Source organism: Salvelinus fontinalis, chromosome 10 (genome assembly GCF_029448725.1).
Source record: "Salvelinus fontinalis isolate EN_2023a chromosome 10, ASM2944872v1, whole genome shotgun sequence".
In the NCBI taxonomy this organism is placed as follows: domain Eukaryota; kingdom Metazoa; phylum Chordata; class Actinopteri; order Salmoniformes; family Salmonidae; genus Salvelinus; species Salvelinus fontinalis.
In genome coordinates, this window is record NC_074674.1 from 24,154,166 (window position 1) to 24,174,672 (window position 20,507).

General features: G+C 43.2%; 1 protein-coding gene across 5 annotated transcripts in view; it reads left to right on the forward strand.

Moving 5' to 3' along the window:
- LOC129863846 (voltage-dependent N-type calcium channel subunit alpha-1B-like) overlaps positions 1-20,507 on the forward strand; it is a 218,384-nt gene that overhangs the window by 90,626 nt on the left and 107,251 nt on the right. For all 5 annotated transcript variants that reach the window (XM_055936175.1, XM_055936176.1, XM_055936178.1 and 2 more), the window contains exon 6: positions 14,916-15,019. In XM_055936175.1, coding sequence (XP_055792150.1) covers positions 14,916-15,019 — 104 coding nt within the window. The remainder of the gene's footprint in view (positions 1-14,915; positions 15,020-20,507) is intronic.

Sequence of the window (20,507 nt, forward strand, 5' to 3'; positions counted from 1 at the left end):
TTGTGCTGTATAGTCATAGCCAGCTAGCTAACATAGCATCCCTCTGTTTGAGCCGGATGTTTGAGTAAGAAAAACTAGCCAGCTGCATTTGCTAGCTAAGTAAGTGAAAGTGAAAGAAAATGTTAAATAGCTCTCTCTCTCGTTCAACTGTTGTCTTTCTCTTTGAGTTAACTACTCACCACATTTTATGTACTGCAGTGCTAGCTAGCTGTAGCGTATGCTTTCAGTACTAGATACATTATCTGATCCTTTGATTGGGTAGACAACATGTCAGTTCATGTTGCAAGAGCTCTGATAGGTTGGAGGACGTCCTCCGGAAGTTGTCATAATTACTATGTAAGTGTATGGATGGCGCTGAGAACCATGACCCCCCCCCCCCCCCTCTTTTTTGTATTGAAGTCAATGTACCCAGAGGAGGACGGAAGCTAGATTTCCTCCGGCTACACCATAGTGCTACCCTACATAGTGCTGTTGAGGCTACTGTACACGTTCATTGCAAAACAGTGTGTTTTAATCAATTATTTGGTGACATGGGAATATATTTAGTATAGTTTTATCGAAAAGGATAACTTTTTTTATGTTTCACTATATTTATTTTTATGAAATTCAGTGAGGAGGATCGTCCTCCCCTTTCTCCTCTGAGGAGCCTCCACTGGTCCAGACGGGATGAGATAAAGGCATGAATAAGGTCATATTCTGTAGATGGAAAAATACAACTTTGGTTACACTTTTGTAGTCGGCTATCTGTCAAATATCACATCCAGGTTGCGAACCTCACTGGAGGGAAGGACTTTGACACCATCAATATTGAGGCTGTAACTGCTGATGTTGTTAATGATGGTGTGAGTGCCAATCAGGATGACCTCTGTGTTTTTGCAATTTAACTGCAGAAAACTCAGCTGCATCCACACTTTGATGTCCTGCAGACAACTGACCAGGAGTGCAATGGCATTGGCAGTTGCAGTGTTTGTGGAGACATATAGCTGAGTTTCGTCAGCATAAAAGTGAAAGCCCAGTCCGTGTTTCCTCAAGATGTTTCCCAGTGGCAGAATGTAGATACAAAATAGTAGTGGCCCTAGGACTGTGCCTTGAGGGACTCCTGGTGGACCACCACTGTGTCTGACCTACTAGGTCCGGGGGCTACAAACTGGGAACGATCAGTGAGATAGGACCTGAACCAGTCCATGGATGACCGTGTCAAATGCTGCACTGAGGTCCAGCAGTATGAGGATGCTGGGAGTTCCAGAGTTTGCATTCATGAGGAGGTTATTGGTGGCCCTTACCCGGGCAGTCTCTGTGCTGTGTCTAGTTCTGAAACCCGACTGGAAGGGCTCGAGTAGGTTGGCCAGATGGTGTTGGAGTTTTCTAGACACAGGACATTCAATGAGCTTACTCAGGAAGAGCAGGTTGGAGATAGGCCTGTAGTTCTTGGCCTCCCGGGTGGCGCAGTGCTAGCTGCGCCACCAGTGTCTCTGGGTTCGCGCCCAGGCTGGGCTGGGTTCGCGCCCAGGCTCTGTCGCAGCCGGCCGCAACCGGGAGGTTCGTGGGGCGACGCACAATTGGCATAGCGTCGTCCGGGTTAGGGAGGGTTTGGCCGGTAGGGATATCCTTGTCTCAGTATGTAAAATGTAATAAAATGTATGCACTCTACTGTAAGTCGCTCTGGATAAGAGCGTCTGCTAAATGACTAAAATGTAAATGTAATGTAAATGTTCTGGAGGTTGTCAGGGTCAGATCAAGGCTTTTTGAGTACTGGTGTGACTGCAGCGAGTTTGACCTGAGGAGGGACACATCCAGTGGTGAAGGACTTGTTGATGATTTCTGTGAAGAAAGGCTCCAGAGCAGGTAAGCAGGTCTTGACAAGGAAGGTGGGGATAGGGTCAAATTAACAAGTGGTGGGCCTCATTGTCCTAACCAGCTTGGTTATATCAGCTGCAGTGACTGTGGTGAAGGTGGCGAACTGGTCATATCAACTACAGGGGCTGAAGAGGACAAAAGGGTGTTATTGATGTTTTCAATTTTGCTTTGGAAGAAGCAAAGGTATTGATTGCACCATTCTGGGGAGGATGAGGTAGCAGAATTGTTCACAGATTGGATGAGCCCTGCCGTTGCTGATCAGTTGGGAGTTACAGGTTGTCCGATCTGCATTTAAGACCTGTTTATAGTCTTTGTCTTTCTGATGTTGCTCATAGATCTTCACATTTACAGTTAGCCCAATTTTCTAGACGACGTCCAGTTGCTTTGGGAGAGCATAGGTCCTCAGTGTACCAGGGAGAAGATTTGGAGAAAGACACCAGATGGGTTTTCAAAGGAGCAACTTCATCCAGTATGGAGTATTAAGAATTAAGCCACAGCATCACCAACTGGCAGGTTGGAGATAGATTCAGTAAGCTGGGCTGTGTTTATAGTCTTGTGCCGAGTGGGTAGAGGAATATCTAGGTTGAAGGTGATGAGTTTGTGGTCAGACAGCCCTGACACATTCCATCCAGTTTTGCCAGATCCACGCCTGAGGTACAGACCAGGTCTAGTGTATGGCCTTTGTTGTGGGTGGAAAAGTCCACATGCTGTTGGAGTCCAAAGTTGTCCAGGATATCAGCCAGGCCAGTAGAGAGACTGCAGTCAGGGGAGTCGACATGTACTGCATGCTGAAATCTCTAAGTGCTAGCATAGCAGGGCACAAGGGGCTCAGGAGTGTTACTAGCTCAGATAGTTCAGAAATAAAGTCAGAGTTGAGCTTAGGAGGCCGATAAATCATATAAATCAATATGGTGGTGGATCTTTGATGTCAGGGGGCAGTTTTCTTCCACTTGTTCTGAGGCCCTTGTTAAGGTCAACAGCATTGTGAACTCTACCAAGTACCAGAACATTTTAGCCAAAAACCTGGTTGCTTCCGCCACGAGAATGAAACTTGGACGCAAGGGGATTTTCCAGCAAGATAATGACCACAAGAACACATCAAAATCCACAAATATATGGTTAATTAACCACAAAATCAACATTTTGCAATGGTCATCTCAGTCTCCATAAGCGCAGACCGAATGATATCAAGTTTCTACTATAAATAATATCATTTCCAAAAAATGTTGAACTCAGTATTTGTATTTATTTTACAAAGTATTTTTTGATCATCTTTGTCAAGGCTGCCAATCATTTCAGATGTGACTGTATATACAGTATCTACCTCTTTGTACATGCACAAAGTACGATACAAATAAATTTATGTGAGTGGAGTCGTTATAGTATCAGCCATGTATAGATGTCACCCAGTATAGATATCAGCCATGAAGCACCACAGATTAATTTTAATATGTTAACCATTCCACTGCTGAATCAGGGTTTTGTGTACAGTGTTACGACACTAATGATAACATCACCCTACACTGTGTTCTACAACATGCGTTTACCCTCCTACATGGCCTTTTATCCACTGTGAGTGTTCTTGTTGTGAGCATGCAGTTTAGGGTGATGTATTACCTGGCTGCGCCTTAGAGAGATAGTTATACCTGGTCTCACCTCAACAGAGGAGACTTCCAACAACAGCTCTGCGTGTGAACAGAAACACAGTAGCAAATTAAAAAGTCACTACAGAACCTTGTATCTCCCTAAAGATGCTTGTTTTTGCTTTGATAGGTAACTACAACTGGCCTGTTAAAATTTGAACAATCTTTTCTATTTCATCATCTTGGTGAGGCAGTGCCGAAAAATTGCCCATTGACTTTGGAGTAAAATGGTGACTGGAGGCATTATTAATTTCAGACTTCATTGTTTCCAAATATTCAGAACCTCACTTAAATTCAGTCTAGTTGGATGAAAAAGCAGGGAAAGAAAGCTTTCTCCCTCCACAGCTGACATTGCGTTTGCAAAGTGTGTCTTTTTACTTAATTTTCACTTTCCTACATCTACAGTCCCCAGAGAGGCTGGGGGAGACAATGAGACAGTGAAAGAGGGAGAGATGGAGAGACAAAGCTAAGCTAGAGAGATAATGACTGAGTGAGAGAGAAGTTAAAGCGATAGAGAGACAAAGGGATTGATGGATGCTAATGCAGGGCGACACACAGAGGCTGATGCCGGCCATTTATCCTGTGTGTGAGCTGAGACAGTGACAGCTGAGGGAGACAGTAGGACATTATGTGAACGTCTGTGTGTGTGTGTGTGTGTGTGTGTGTGTGTGTGTGTGTGTGTGTGTGTGTGTGTGTGTGTGTGTGTGTGTGTGTGTGTGTGTGTGTGTGTGTGTGTGTGTGTGTGTGTGTGTGTGTGTGTGTGTGTGTGCGTGTGTGTGTTTGTGTATGTGTTACTGCGTCTCTATTGATCATTAGCATTCATAAATGTGTTCTGATCAGGTTACGAACAAGGTCCCTATGGGTTAATGACTGAGCTGTTAATTATTTTTGTTAAGCCAGCCTCTTCTGCTGCCACCTTCCCTTAATTGGCCAGTACAAGCTGTTGGTCAATAGGTGTTATTGTATGTTTTATCTAATCAATGGAATCCTCACCCTATGGCCAACTATGGAGAGTAGGATTGATTCAGGATATTTTAGGAGGTTAGAGAGGGCACCTGAACTGGTGTGATTGATAGTAATGCCTTTATAAACAAATATCAGGCCAATGTCAATGCTGCAGGTTACCCAATGCAATACTGATATTCTCTGCCTATGCACAATCTGAGGCTGTCTCAAATGGCACCCTATTCCAGATATAGCGTAATACTTTAGGGATTACTTTTTATATAGGGAATGGGGTGCCATTTGGGATGTGCACAGAGAATTATGATGCAGTTATTTCATGGGTAAATATTTATATTAAGGTCCCTTAGTGAACCATTATAAACCGTTTGTAAAGAGTTTACTTACCATGTATTAATCATTGTTCCTACATTTGTAAATGTCAATAACCAATCTCTAAATAGTAATGTATGCATTTATGAATACTATTTTAATGAAACTGCCTTTTTCATCAGCATGCTAGGTCAGCTAATGCTAAAGCAGCCCATTGGATTCCAACACTTCCGGCAGCAACTCGCCCCAATGATAAGCGTCGCATTTTCATAGAATCCAATGGGCTGTTTTAGCATCAGCTAGCCGAGCATGCTGACAAAAAAAATGCAATTTAATGACAATAGTGTTTATAAATGGGACCTTAATGTAAAAAGTTACCATTTCATGGAGAGCTCATGGGTAGTTAAAATTCCAGGTTCTTGCAGACATGTAAATGTAAGTCAACATGGAATAAATAAGTGTGTAACACAACAGCATGCCTAGTTGGATTAGAGTCAAGTAATCTACTGTAGCGTATTGCACCAGTACATACCTGTGAGTACACTGACGCTAGAAAGATTAGTGCCTTGCTAGATTGTGTATGGGGCTGAATTAAACAGCTGCTTTCTCAGGCAGACAGACAGAGGAGACAGACAGTGAGACAGACAGACAGACGAGATAGACATGCATACATTTGACATTTTAGTCATTTAGCAGACACTCTTATTCAGAGTGATTTAGAATTAGAGCATTCATCTTAAAATGAGGTGCGACATCACAATCGTGTCAAGTACATTTTCCCCCAAGAAAGTATTTATCCGCAAAGTCAGTGGTGGGGTATGTTATTGGTATTTATTAGGATCCCAATTAGCCACTGCAAAAGCATCAACTACTCTTCCTGAACATGAAACATGAGAGTATGTGGTGAAGACACAGATCTACTCCACGCCACCTGTTTAGGAGCGACCTGTCAGGTAGGATGCAATCCAGGAGTGTGCAGAGCCTGAGATGCCCAACCCCCAGAGGTGGAGAGGAGGATCTGACATTTCACGGTGTCGAAGGCTGCAGATCGATCTAAGAGGATGAGAACAGAGGAGAGTCTTTAGCAGAGGGGAGAGCCTCTGACACAGAGGAGAGCAGTCTCAGTTTAGTAGGCTGTCTTGAAGCCTGTCTGGTTAGGGTCAAGAAAATCATTCTGAGAGATATAATGAGAGAGTTGGTCAGAGACGGCACACTCAAGTGTTTTGGAAAGAAAATAAAGACGTTTTTGATGTCAGAGGGGTCAATTGTTATTTTTTTTGTGGAGGGGAGCAACTCTGGCCATCTTGCAGTCAGAGGGTCTGGGAAGACAGTGATCAAGGACGAGTTGATGAGGGATATGAGGATTGGGAGAAGGTCTCCAGAGATGATCTGGAGAAGGGAGGAGGGGATGGGGTCAAGTGAGCAGTTAGTTGCAAGACTTCATCTGGAGAGAGAGGGGAGAAAGATGTCAAGGCGTAGGGTAGTTCTGTGTGAGTGTGACCACTGGATTCTGTAGTCTGAGTGAATGACAAGCAGATGTCATCAAACTTTTTTTTCAAAGTGGTTGACAAAGTTGTCCGCAGAGAAGGAGGGGGTGGAGGATTAAGCAGAGAAGAAAAAGTAGAGAGGAGTTTCCCAGGATTGGAAGAAGAAGCTTATCCTGTCTAGGATCAGCGTGGCGCTAGCGGCACACCCCCCCCCCCCCCCCCACTGAAAAACCAGTGCCGCGAAATTCAAAAAAAATATTTTTTTAAAATATTTAACTTTCACACATTAAAGTCCAATACAGCTAATGAAAGACACAGATCTTGTGAATCCAGTCAACATTTCCGATTTTTAAAATGTTTTACAGGGAAGACACAATATGTAAAGATGTACATCTATTACCTAAAAACACATTAGCATAATCCACCATCTTTTATTTGTCCACCAACACCAGTAGCCATCACCAATTCGGCTAAACTAAGATATTTATAGCCCCTAACCAACAAAAAAACTCATTAGATGACAGTCTGATAACATATTTATGGTATGGGATAGGTTTTGTTAGAAAAAAGTGCATATTTCAGGTAGATGGCATAGTTTACAATTGCACCCACCATCACAAATGGACTAGAATAATTACAATGAGCAACGTGTTTACCTAACTACTAATCATCAAACATTTCGTAAAAATACACAGCATACACGAATCGAAAGACACAGATCCTGTGAATACAGACAATATTTCAGATTTTCTAAGTGTCTTACAGCGAAAACACAATAAATCGTTATATTAGCTTAGCACATAGCAATTAGCAGCCCAGCATTGATTCTAGCCAAAGTGAGCGATAAAAGTCAACATCGCCAAAAGATATTAATTTTTTCACTAACCTTCTCAGAATTCTTCCGATGACACTCCTGTAACATCACATTACAACATGCATATACAGTTTGATCGAAAATGTTTATATTTAGCCACCAAAATCATGGTTAGACAATGTGAAATGTAGACAAGCTGGTAAAGAAAAAGTCCTTGCGCCACTTAGACAGTGATCTACTCTTATACATAAATACTCATAAACGTGACTAAAAAATATAGGGTGGACAGGGATTGATAGACAATTTAATTCTTAATACAATTGCGTTATTACATTTTTTAATTTATCCTTACTTTTCAATACAGTTTGCGCCAAGCGAAGCTACGTCAAAAAACATGGCGTCCTAAGCCACTAAAATGTTTCGACAGAAACACGATTTATCATAATAAAAATGTCCTACCTTGAGCTGTTCTTCCATCAGTATCTTGGGCAAAGGATCCTTTCTTGGGAGAAATCGTCTTTTGGTGGAAAGCTGTCCTCTTGCCATGTGGAAATGTCAACTGCGTTCGGGATGAACTGAAAAGCGTGCCCAACTTTTCACATCGTTGCAAAAATAAATGTCCCAAAATCGCACTAAACGGATATAAATTGCTATAAAACGCTTTAAATTAACTACCTTATGATGTTTTTAACTCCTATAACGAGTGAAAAGATGACCGGAGAAATATAACAGGCTAAACTAACGCTTGGAACAGGTGCGCGCCGGTGTCCTCTAGGCTCATGACGCAGCTCCCAAAGAATGACTAGCTTCAGGGTTTTTTCATTTGTAGGGCCTGTGAACGCGCAATCGACCCCGTTGGAATCGTCATCACGTAAAGGCATCCAGGGGAAGACGTAAGAAGTGTCCGTATAGTCATAGCAACGACAGTGCCCTTATAACTGACTTCAGAAGAGTGGCCAACATTTCTCAAATCTGACTCCATGTCAGGGAAATTGCTGTAGAATGGGCTCTGTTCCACTTAGAGACAAAATTTCAACTCCTATAGAAACTATAGACTGTTTTCTATCCAATAATAATAATAATATGCATATTGTACGATCAAGGATTTTGTGGGAAGCCGTTTAAAAAATTAGCCAAATTAGCATAAATAGTCTAAACAGCGCCCCCATCCCCAACAGGTTATTTAGCATGATAGAAAGCAGCGTTAGCAGTGGATACAGAGGAAGAGAAGGTAGAGAGGAGGGAGTAGAAGGATGATAGGTCCTCCAGAAGTTTCGGTTTCCTCATTTCATCTCAGCTGCCCGTAGCCCTGTTATGTTAGCATGCAGTGAGTCACTCAGCCACAGAGTGGGAAGCGAAGGTTGGGACGGAAAGGGAACAATGAGAGGAAAGGGAACAATGAGAGTCAAAGGATACAGAAAGGGAGGAGAGTAGGATTGAAATGGCAGAGTCAGGAGACAGGAGGGAGAAACATTTAGCAGAAGGAAGAGAGGATAGGACAGAAGAGGACAGAGTAGCGGGAGAGAGAGCGAAGATTTTGGCAGCGCATGCCAATCTGGGTAGGGGCTGAGTGGGGAGGGTTTGAGGAGAGATGGAGAGAAAAGGAAACAAAGTATTGATCAGAGGCATGGAGGGGGTTGCAGTGAAATTAATAGGAGAACAGCCTCTGGTGAAGATGAGGTTAAGCGTATTGCCTGCCTTGTGAGTGGGAGGTGACTGGGAAAGAAGGAGGTCAAAAGAGGACAGGAGTGGAAAGAAAGAGATGGAAAGAAATGAATTGAAGTCATCAAATCAAAATCAAATCAAATCAAATGTATTTATATAGCCCATCTTACATCAGCTGATATCTCAAAGTGCTGTACAGAAACCCAGACAAAAAACCCAAACAGCAAGAAATGCAGGTGTAGAAGCATGGTGGCTAGGAAAAACTCCCTAGAAAGGCCAAAACCTAGGAAGAAACCTAGAGAGGAACCAGGCTATGAGAGGTGGCCAGTCCTCTTCTGGCTGTGCCGGGTGGAGATTATAACAGAACATGGCCAAGATGTTCAAATGTTCATAAATGGCCCAGCATGGTCAAATAATAATAATCACAGTAGTTGGCGAGGGTGCAACAAGTCAGCACCTCAGGAGTAAATGTCAGTTGGCATTTCATAGCCAATCATTGAGAGTATCTCTACCGCTCCTGCTGTCTCTAGAGAGTTGAAAACAGCAGGTCTGGGACAGGTAGCATGTCCGGTGAACAGGTCAGGGTTCCATAGCCGCAGGCAGAACAGTTGAAACTGGAGCAGCAGCACGGCCAGGTGAACTGGGGACAGCAAGGCATCATGCCAGGTAGTCCTGAGGCATGGTCCTAGGGCTCATGTCCTCCGAGAGAGAGAAAGAAAGAGAGAAAGAGAGAATTAGAGAAAGCATACTTAAATTCACACAGGACACCGGATAAGACAGGAGAAATACTCTAGATATAACAGACTGACCTTAGCCCCCCGACACATAAACCACTGCAGCATAAATACTGGAGGCTGAGACACGAGGCATCGGGAGACACTGTGGCCTCATCCGACATTACCCCCGGACACGGCCAAACAGGCAGGATATAACCCCACCCACTTTACCAAAGCACCGCCCCCACACCTCTAGAGGGATATCTTCAACCACCAACTTACCATCCTGAGACAAGGCCGAGTATAGCCCACAAAGATCTCCGCCACGACACAACCCAAGGGGGGGCGCCAACCCAGACAGAAAGATCACGTCAGTGACTCAACCCACTCAAGTGACGCACCCCTCCTAGGGACGGCATGGAAGAGCACCAGTAAGCCAGTGACGCAGCCCCTGTAATAAGGTTAGAGGCAGAGAATCCCAGTGGAGAGAGAGGAACCAGCCAGGCAGAGACAGCAAGGGAGGTTCGTTGCTCCAGTGCCTTTCCGTTCACCTTCACACTCCTGGGCAGACTACACTCAATCATATGACCTACTGAAGAGATGAGTCTTCAATAAAGACTTAAAGGTTGAGACCGAGTCTGCGTCTCTCACATGGGTAGGCAGACCATTCCATAAAAATGGAGCTCTATAGGAGAAAGCCCTGCCTCCAGCTGTTTGCTTAGAAATTCTAGGGACAATTAGGAGGCCTGCGTCTTGTGACCGTAGCGTACGTGTAGGTATGTACGGCAGGACCAAATCGGAAAGATAGGTAGGAGCAAGCCCATGTAATGCTTTGTAGGTTAGCAGTAAAACCTTGAAATCAGCCCTTGGAAGCCAGTGAAGGGAGGCTAGCACTGGAGTAATATGATCACATTTTTTGTTCTAGTCAGGGTTCTAGCAGCCGAATTTAGCACTAACTGAAGTTTATTTAGTGCTTTATCTGGGTAGCCGGAAAGTAGAGTATTGCAGTAGTCTAACCTAGAAGTAACAAAAGCATGGATTCATTTTTCTACATCATTTTTGGACAGAAAGTTTCTGATTTTTGCAATGTTACCTAGATGGAAAAAAGCTGTCCTTGAAACAGTCTTGCTATGTTCGTCAAAAGAGAGATCAGGGTCCAGAGTAACGCCGAGGTCCTTCACAGTTTTATTTGAGACGACTGTATAACTATCAATATTAATTGTCAGATTCAACAGAAGATCTCTTTGTTTCTTGGGACCTAGAACAAGCTTCACCATGTTTCATTGAAATGTACAACTGTGTGTTATCCGCATAGCAGTGAAAGTTAACATTATGTTTTCGAATGACATCCCCAAGAGGTAAAATATGTAGTGAAACAATAGTGGTCCTACAATGGAACCTTGAGGAACACCGACATTTACAGTTGATTTGTCAGAGGACAAACCATTCACAGAGACAAACTGATATCTTTCCGACAGATAAGATCTAAACCAGGCCAGAACTTGTCCGTGTAGACCAATTTGGGTTTCCAATATCTCCAAAAGAATGTGAAGATCGATGGTATCAAAAGCAGCACTAAGGTCTGGAAGAACGAAGACAGATGCAGAGCCTCGGTCTGACGCCATTAAAACGTAATTTACCACCTTCACAAGTGAGTGCAGTCTCAGTGCTATGATGGGGTCTAAAATCAGACTGAAGCATTTCATATACATTGTTTGTCTTCAGGAAGGCAGTGAGTTGCTGCGCAACAACTTTTTCATTTTTTTTTGAAAGGAATGGAAGATTCGATATGGGCCGATAGTATTTTATATTTTCTGGGTCAAGGTTTGGCTTTTTCAAGAGAGGCTTTATTACTGCCACTTTTAGTGAGTTTGGTACACATCCAGTGTATAGAGAGCCGTTTGTTATGTTGAACATAGGAGGGCCAAGCACAGGAAGCAGCTCTTTCAGTAGTTTAGTTGGAATAGACTCCAGTATGCAGCTTGAAGGTTTACAGGCCATGATTATTTTCATCATTGTTTCAAGAGATATAGTACTAAAACACTTGAGTGTCTTTCTGATCCTAGGTAAAACCAGAGTTGTGCACTCAGGACAGCTGAGCTTTGGAGTACTATGCAGATTTAAAGGGTAGTCCGTGATTTTCTTTCTCATGATCATGATCTTTTCCTCAAAGAAGTTCATGAATTTATTACTGCTGAAGTGAAAGCCATCCTCTCTTGGGGAATGTTGCTTTTTAGTTAGCTTTGCGACAAAAAGAGGGCAAATTATCTACAAATTCTATCTTTCGGGAGGGGCAGAAAACAGTTTTCAACCAGCGATTGAGCAACCTGCTGTAGAGCTCATCACTCCCCCTAACTGGGAGGGGGCCAGAGACAATTACTCGATGCCGACACATCTTTCTAGCTGATTTACAGGCTGAAGCTATGTTGCGCTTGGTGACCTCTGACTGTTTCATCCTAACATCGTTGGTGCCGATGTGGATAACAATATCTCTATACTCTCTACACTCGCCAGTTTTAGCTTTAGCCAGCACCATCTTCAGATTAGCCTTAACGTCGGTAGCCCTGCCCCCTAGTAAACAGTGTATGATCGCTGGATGATTCGTTTTAAGTCTAATACTGCGGGTAATGGAGTCGCCAATGACTAGGGTTTTCAATTTTTCAGAGCTAATGGTGGGTGCCTTCGGCGTCTCAGACCCCGTAACGGGAGGAGTAGAGACCAGAGAAGGCTCGGCCTCTGAGTCCGACTCGCTGCTTAATGGGGAGAACCGGTTGAAAGTTTCTGTCGGCTGAATGAGCGACACCGGTTGAGCGTTCCTACAGCATTTCCCTCCAGAAGCCATAAGAAAGTTGTCCGGCTGCGGGGACCGTGCGAGGGGATTTATACTAACGTTACTATCTGTACTTACTGGTGGCATAGACGCTGTTTCATGATTTCCTACACTGAAATGACCCTTGCTTAACGATTGCATCTGAAGCTGGGCTTGCAGCACAGCTATCCTCACCGTAAGGTGATCGTTCTCCTGTATATTATGAGTACAGCGACTGCAAATAGAAGGCATCATGTTAATGTTACTACTTAGCTTCGGCTGTTGGAGGTCTTGACGAACCATGTCCAGATAAAGCGTCCGGAGTAAAAAGTTGAATGAAAAAAAGTTGAGCGAGGGAAAAACTAAAAATATAAACGGTAATTAACAAGTTAAAACCGTAAAGTTGTCAGGTAGCAAAGTAAGGTTGGCAACAAAACGCACAGCAACACTTAATCAAGTCTGCAAGTTGTGATCGGAAAGTCATGCGTTGGGAGGTTAACTTCTCTAGGGTATGTGGGACGGTAGCGTCCCACCTCGTCAACAGCCAGTGAAACTGCAGGGCGCCAAATTCAAAACAACAGAAATCCCATAATTTAAATTCTTCTAACATACAAGTATTTTACACCATTTTAAAGATACACTTGTTATAAATCCAGCCAGTGTCCGATTTCAAAAACGTTTTACGACGAAAGCACACCAAACGATTATGTTAGGTATGAGCCAAGTCACAGAAAAAGACAGCCATTTTTCCAGCAAAAGAGAGCAGTAACAAAAAGCAGAAATAGAGATAAAATGAATCACTAACCTTTGATGATCTTCATCAGATGACTCTCATAGACTCTCATAGGACTCATAGTTACACAATGCATGTATGTTTTGTTCGTTAAAGTTCATATTTATATCCAAAAATCTGAGTTTAGGTGGGCCGCTACTGTCTCACTTGGCAAAAAGCCTGAGAAAATGCAGAGCGCCAAATTAAAATGAATTACTATGAAAATTACTATAAAATCAAACTTTCATTAAATCACACATGAAAGATACCAAATTAAAGCTACACTGGTTGTGAATCCAGCCAACATGTCAGAATTCAAATAGGCTTTTTGGCGAAAGCATATGATGCTATTATCTGAGGATAGCACCATTGTAAACAAAGAGAGATAAGCATATTCAACCCTGCAGGTACGACACAAAACGCAGAAATAAAAATATAATTAATGCCTTACCTTTGACGAGCTTCTGTTGTTGGCACTCCAATATGTCCCATAAACATCACAAATGGTCCTTTTGTTCGATTAATTCTGTCGATATATATCCAAAATTTCCATTTATTTGGCGCGTTTGATCCAGAAAAACACAGGTTCCAACTTGCTTAAACGTGACGACAAAATATCTCAAAGGTTACCTGTAAACTTTGCCAAAAAATGTCAAACTACTTTTGTAATACAACTTTAGCTATTTTTTAACGTTAATAATCGATAAAATTGAAGACGGGATGATCTGTGTTCAATACAGGATTAAAACCAACTGTAGCTAGCCTTCTGGTCTCGTGCCTCTAATAAACAGAACACGTCGAGTGACTCTCTTTCAAGATGGCCGTACTTCTTCATTACACAAAGGAACAACCTCAACCAATTTCTCAAGACTGTTGACATCCAGTGGAAGCGGTAGGAACTGCAAGCATGTCCCTTAGAAATCTGGTTTTGTCCTGCTAAATAAGTTATGTTATACTCACAGACATGATTCAAACAGTTTTAGAAATGTTTTCTATCCAAATATACTAATAATATGCATATCTTATCTTCTAGGGATGAGTAGCTGGCAGTTTAATTTGGGCATGCTTTTCATCCAAAATTCCAAATGCTGCCCCCTACCCTAGAGAAGTTAAAGTCGCCCAGTATGAGTGGTGAGCCATCATCAGGAAATTAGCTCATCAAGGTGTCAAGCTCATTGAGGAACTCTCCAAGGGCACCTGGTGGACGATAGATGACAACAATGTTAAGCTTGAGTGGACAAATGACAGTGACTGCATGGAATTAAAATGAGGAGATGGACAGGCGAGAGAGGAGGCGAAGAGGGGCGGAAGGTACCCTAGAGGTTAGGGCTTTGGACTAGTAACCGAAAGGTTGTAAGATCGAATCCCTGAGCTGACAAGGTAAAAATCTGTCGTTCTGCCCCTGAACAAGGCAGTTAAATCACTGCTCCTAGGCTGTCATTGAAAATAAAAAGGTAAATAATAATAATAAGAGAAAATCTCCAAACACACCTCCCAGCACTGATTGGTGATTGCCTGGCAGAGGTGAAGAAAACACCCCCTACAATACAACGCTCCCACAAATTAGCAAGACCGTTACCAAGAGCTCTTACACAAATTAGCCTGAAGCTAATCCAAGTCCACAACAAGAGTCACAAGTATAGTAAATCCGTCAAGCAGATATTGTACGTTGACCACCTGCAAACATTCGAGGACACCTGATAAACCTTGCTTTTACTTATATGGCTTTGTTTCTCTTTCTCTCTCTGAATGTGTGTGTGTGCATGCGTACGTGTGTGTGTGTGTGTGTGTGTGTGTGTGTGTGTGTGTGTGTGTGTGTGTGTGTGTGTGTGTGTGTGTGTGTGTGTGTGTGTGTGTGTGTGTGTGTGTGTGTGCAGGCCAATGATGCCTCGGGGAACACCTGGAACTGGCTCTACTTCATCCCCCTCATCATCATCGGATCCTTCTTCATGCTCAACCTGGTCCTGGGTGTCTTATCAGGGTAAGTCTGACCAAAGACACACACACAAACACACACACAAGCACTCACTCACACTCTCACTCACTCACACACTCACTCACACCCAAGACATACTGTATTCCTACGGTTGTAGACATAGGGTCTATAGGGAGGCATGGACTTCACTTAACATACAAACCACCCTTTTTATTAGCTAGGACAGGATGACAACTAGAGCCACGTTCCCCTATACTGAACCACTCTATTGACAGGGTAGGTAGTGGAGGAGGTGTTTGTAGGGATAAAATGTGTGTGTACGTGTGTGTGCTTGTGCTCATATACAGTGCATTTGGAAAGTATTCAGACCCCTTGACTTTTTCCACAATTTGTTATGTTACAGCCTTATTCTAAAATGTATGACATTGTTTTTCTCCCCTCATCAATCTACATACAATAACCAAAAAACAAAAACTGTTTTTTTTAATAAAAAAAAAAGAAATCTGAAATTTTACATTTACATAAGTATTCAGACCCTTTATTAAGTACTTTGTTGAAGCACCTTTGGCAGCGATTACAGTCTTGAGTCTTCTTGGGTATGACGCTACAAGCTTGGCACATCTGTATTTGGGGAGTTTCTCCCATTTTTCTCTGCAGATCCTCTCAAGATTTGTAAGGTTGGATGGGGAGCGACACTGCACAGCTGTTTTCAGGTCTCTCCAGAGATGTTCAATCGGGTTCAAGTCCAGGCTCTGGCTGGGCCACTCAAGGGTATTCAGAGACTTGTCCCGAAGCCAGTTCTGCGTTGTCTTGGCTGTGTGCGTAGGGCCGTTGTCCTGTTGGAAAGGTGAACCTTCGCCCAAGTCTGAGGTCCTGAGTGCTCCGGAGCAGGTTTTCATCAAGTATCTCTCTGTACTTTGCTCTGTTCATCTTTCCCTCGATCCTGACTAGTCTCCCAGTCCCTGCCGCTGACAAACATCCCCTCAGCATGATGCTGCCACCACCATGCTTCACCGGAGGGATGGTGCCAGGTTTCCTACAGATGTGACGCTTGGCATTTAAGCCAAAGAGTTCAATCTTGGTTTCATCAGACCAGAGAATCTTGTTTCTCATTGTCTGAGAGTCCTTTAGGTGCCTTTTGGCAAACTACAAGCGGGCTGTCATGTGTATTTTACTGAGGAGTGGCTTCCGTCTGGCCACTCTACCATAAAGGCCTGATTGGTGGAGTTCTGCAGATATAGTTCTCCTTCTGGAAGGTTTTACCATCTCCACAGAGTAGCTCTGTTAGAGTGACTATCGGGTTCTTGGTCACCTCCCAGACCAAGGCCCTTCTCCCCCGATTGCTCAGTTTGGCAGGGCGGCCAGCTCTAGGAAGAGTCTTGGTATTTCCAGATTTCTTCTATTTAAGAATGATGGAGGCCATTATGTTCTTGGGGACCTTCAATGCTGCAGACATTTTTTGGTACCCTTTCCCAGATCTGTGCCTTTACACAATCCTGTCTCGGTGCTCTGTGGACAATTCCTTCGACCTCTGCTTGGTTTTTCCTCTGACAAGCACTGTCAACTATGGGACCTTATATAGACAGCTCTGTGCCTTTCCAAATCATGTTCAATCAACTGAATATACCAATTCAGTTGTAGAAACATCTCAATGATGATCAATGGAAACAGAATGCACTTGAGCTCAATTTCGAAGTCTCATAGCAAAGCGTCTTAATATTTATGTAAATAAGGTATTTTTGTTTTCTATTTTCCTATAAATGTGCAAACATTTCTAAAAACCTCTTTTCACTTTGTCATTATGGGGTATTGTGTGTCGATTGATAAGGAAAAAAGGTAAGCACACAGCCAAGACAACGCAGGACTGGCTTCCGGACAAGTCTCTGAATGTCCATGAGTGGCCCAGCCAGAGCCCGGACTTGGACCCGATCAAACATCTCTGGAGAGACCTGAAAATAGCTGTGCAGCAACGCTCCCCATCCAACCTGACTGAGGTTGAGACAGAAGCTTTTAGCGTCTTACCCAAGAAGACTCGAGGCTGTAATCGCTGCCAAACGTGCTTCAACAAAGTACTGAGTAAAGGGTCTGTAAATGTGATATGTTGGTTGTTGTTTTTTTAAATAAATTATCAAACACTTCTAAAAACTTGTTTTTGCTTTGTCATTATTTGCTATTGTGTGTAGATTGATGAGGAGGGGAGGAAACAATTTAATTCATTTTTGAATGAGGCTGAAACATAACAAAATTTGGAAAAAGTCAAGGGGTCTGAATATATCTGAATGCGCTGTATATATATATATATATATATATATATATATATATATATATATATATATATATATATATATATATATATATATGTGTGTGTATGTGTGTGTGTGATCCTGTGTCTCCAGTGGAATGGCTGAGCGGAGCCCACTCAGGCTGAAAGCCTGAAAGCCTGAGTGGGCGAGCTTCCCCTTAAAGAGATGTGAATTTACAGGGACAGCAAGCATTACCATAATGAAATGACCCGCCCACCGTTGGAATAGCTGTGTAAATATGGAGAGAGCTGAGGCTCCTCTTTATCTTAATGAAAAGCCTATCGGAATCCACTTCCATCCCCTCCCCAGCAACGCTAAGTCTGGGTCAACATTCACTCTCTTTTGTTGTCTCTTTCCCGCTCTCTCACTGTCTTCTTCCCTGTTTCTCTCTCTCCCTCTTTTAACGCTGTGTGCATTATTCATACACACACATACTAACGTTTTGTCTGAAACATACACACGCTCATGATCGCATGCCAACACACAATGTCTCCCGTCAGCCCTCTGAGGAGACGTCCTGTTGAGAGCATCGTAGTGGTTCTGGTCAGGTGCTGTATTTATGTGTTCTGGGAAGCCTGATCTCCTATTCAGTGAATGGCTAGCTCCACTCTGTGTGTGTATGTGTGTGTGTGTGTGTGTGTGTGTGTGTGTGTGTGTGTGTGTGTGTGTGTGTGTGTGTGTGTGTGTGTGTGTGTGTGTGTGTGTGCGCGCGCGCGCGTGGACGTGTTTAACTATTCTTTTGGGAACCAGAAGAATAGTAAACAAAAAACATTTTGACCAACTAGGGACATTTTGTTAGTCCCCACGAGGTCAAATGCTATTTCTAGGGTGTTTAGGGTTAGAATTACGTTAAGGGTTAAGGTTAGGGTTAAGGTTAGGTTAAAAGTATGAGTTAGGGTTAGGTTTAGGGTTAGGGAAAATAGAATTTTGAATGTGTCCCCACGTTAGCTGTAAAAGACTGTGTCTGTGTGTGTGTGTGTGTGACTCAGCACTCTAATGATATCTTTATCCCTCTCTCCTCTCATTTGTTTCTCCATCTCTTCTGTCCTTCATGAACCCAATGACTCTGCCTCAGCCTCCCCCGCTCTGACATTCCCCAGCTTACCACAGTAGAATCTCAGCCATCACTCAAGTGGTTGAGCTAAGAGAGATATGGCATTGTGAAGACAGTGGCACACTTGGGGAACATCATAATATGATACTGGTGATACCACATTTATTTTAAATTCTGCATACTGACAGGAAATGCATCTTAACTGAAATGACAATGAAAATAGCTAAAATAGAATTCTGTTGATAGATTAGCCATCACTCTCCCACTCTTCTCTCTTTTCCTCCCTCCCGTTCTTTATCTTTATCTTTATCTTCCTTTGCCCCTTTCTCTGTCACTGTCTCTCTCTCTGTTTTCCCTGAGTTTTAAAATGGCCTGTGTTTGCCTTTAATCATAAGGGTGTCCCTTGCTCTTCTCTTTGAGCTCAGTGGCCTGTCCCTCCCATTGTCTGACAGTGAAATACACTCCTTTACACACACTGGGACCGTCTCAACAGGATTCGAACAGCCAGTCTGAAGAAAAGGGAATAATTCCATGTATATTGTCATTAGTCTAGAAATAACTGGGTTCCTATGGGTAAGTAGAACTTTATCTGGGCCTAAGGAATGAGTTGGTGTGTGCGTAAGTGTGTGCATACGTGCGTGTGTGCATGGGTCCATGTGTGTTTTCGTGCATTTTTGTGTGTGTGTGAGGACATTTAAATAGTTGTGTAACCCTTTTATCTGTGAGCTGACCTAATCCACACCCACGCTTTAACAGTGAGACACAAGGCTATGTCTTTCTCTTTGTCTGTTTCTCTGTGTGTTTGGCCCTTCAAAGAGCCCTTTCATAACCCTGCTGCACGTGCTGCCCTGGGCTCCTCTACAGTTGGTGTGTGGGCTGTGAGGTGTGTGTGTGTGTGTGTGTGTGTGTGTGTGTGTGTGTGTGTGTGTGTGTGTGTGTGTGTGTGTGTGTGTGTGTGTGTGTGTGTGTGTGTGTGTGTGTGTGTGTGTGTGTGTGTGTGTGTGTGTGTGTGTGTGTGTGTGTGTGTGTGGGGGGATCTGGTGAACTAAAGCCCTCTGAAGTAAAGGTCACTCCTAGAGAGGAGAGGAATCAAATCAAATCACATTTTATTTGTCATATGCTTCGTAAACAACAGGTTTAGACTAACAGTGAAATGCTTACTTACGGGCCCTTCCCAACAATGCAGAGAGAAAAATACATAAATAATGGAAAAATAATAACACAAGGAACAAATCCACAATGAGTAATTATAACTTGGCTATATACACAGGATACCAGTACCGAGTCGATGTGCAGCGGTATGAGGTAATTGAGGTAGATACTTTTGTATAAATAGTGTATGTGGAAACCCCTTCAAATGAGTGGATTCTGCTATTTCATCCACACCAATTGCTGCCAGGTGTATAAAATCGAGCACACAGCCATGCAATCTCCATAGACAAAGATTGGCATTAGAATGGCCTTACTGAAAAGCTCAGTAACATTCAATGTGGCACCTTCATAGGATGCCACCTTTCCAACAAGTCAGTTTGTAAATCTTCTGCCCTGCTAGAGCTGTCCCGGTCATCTGTAAGTGCCGTTATTGTGAAGTGGAAACATCTAGGAGCAACAAAGTCTCAGCCGTGAAGCACGTAAAGCCACAAGATCACTTAACGACCCCGCCTCAGTTTTAACACTGACCAAGTTCCAAACTGCCTCTGGTAGCAACGTCAGCACAATCGGGAGCTTCATAAAATTGGTTTCCATGGCCATGCAGCCGCACACAAGCCTAAGATCACCATGCACAAAGAAAAGCGTCGGCTGAGTGGTGTTAAGCTCGCAGCCATTGGACTCTGGAGCAGGGGAAACGTGTTCTCTGGACTCATGACTCACGCTTCTCCACCTGGCAGTCCGACGGACAAATCTAGGTATGGCAGAAGCCAGCAGAATGCAGCCTGCCCGAATGCATATTGCCAACTGTAAAGTTTGGTGAAGGAATGTCTTTGGAATGTCTTTGTGTTTTTGTGTTTCACAGACAGTTTTCCCGCCGAAACTCTAACATGATCAAAAGTGGATACTGGAACAATATTTCTAACATAACAATGTGGGGAATGGTCAGTGGGGAGCTATAGAAAACTAATGTCATACAGTGATACAGTGGCAAGAAAAAGTATGTGAACCCTTTGGAAATTTCCCT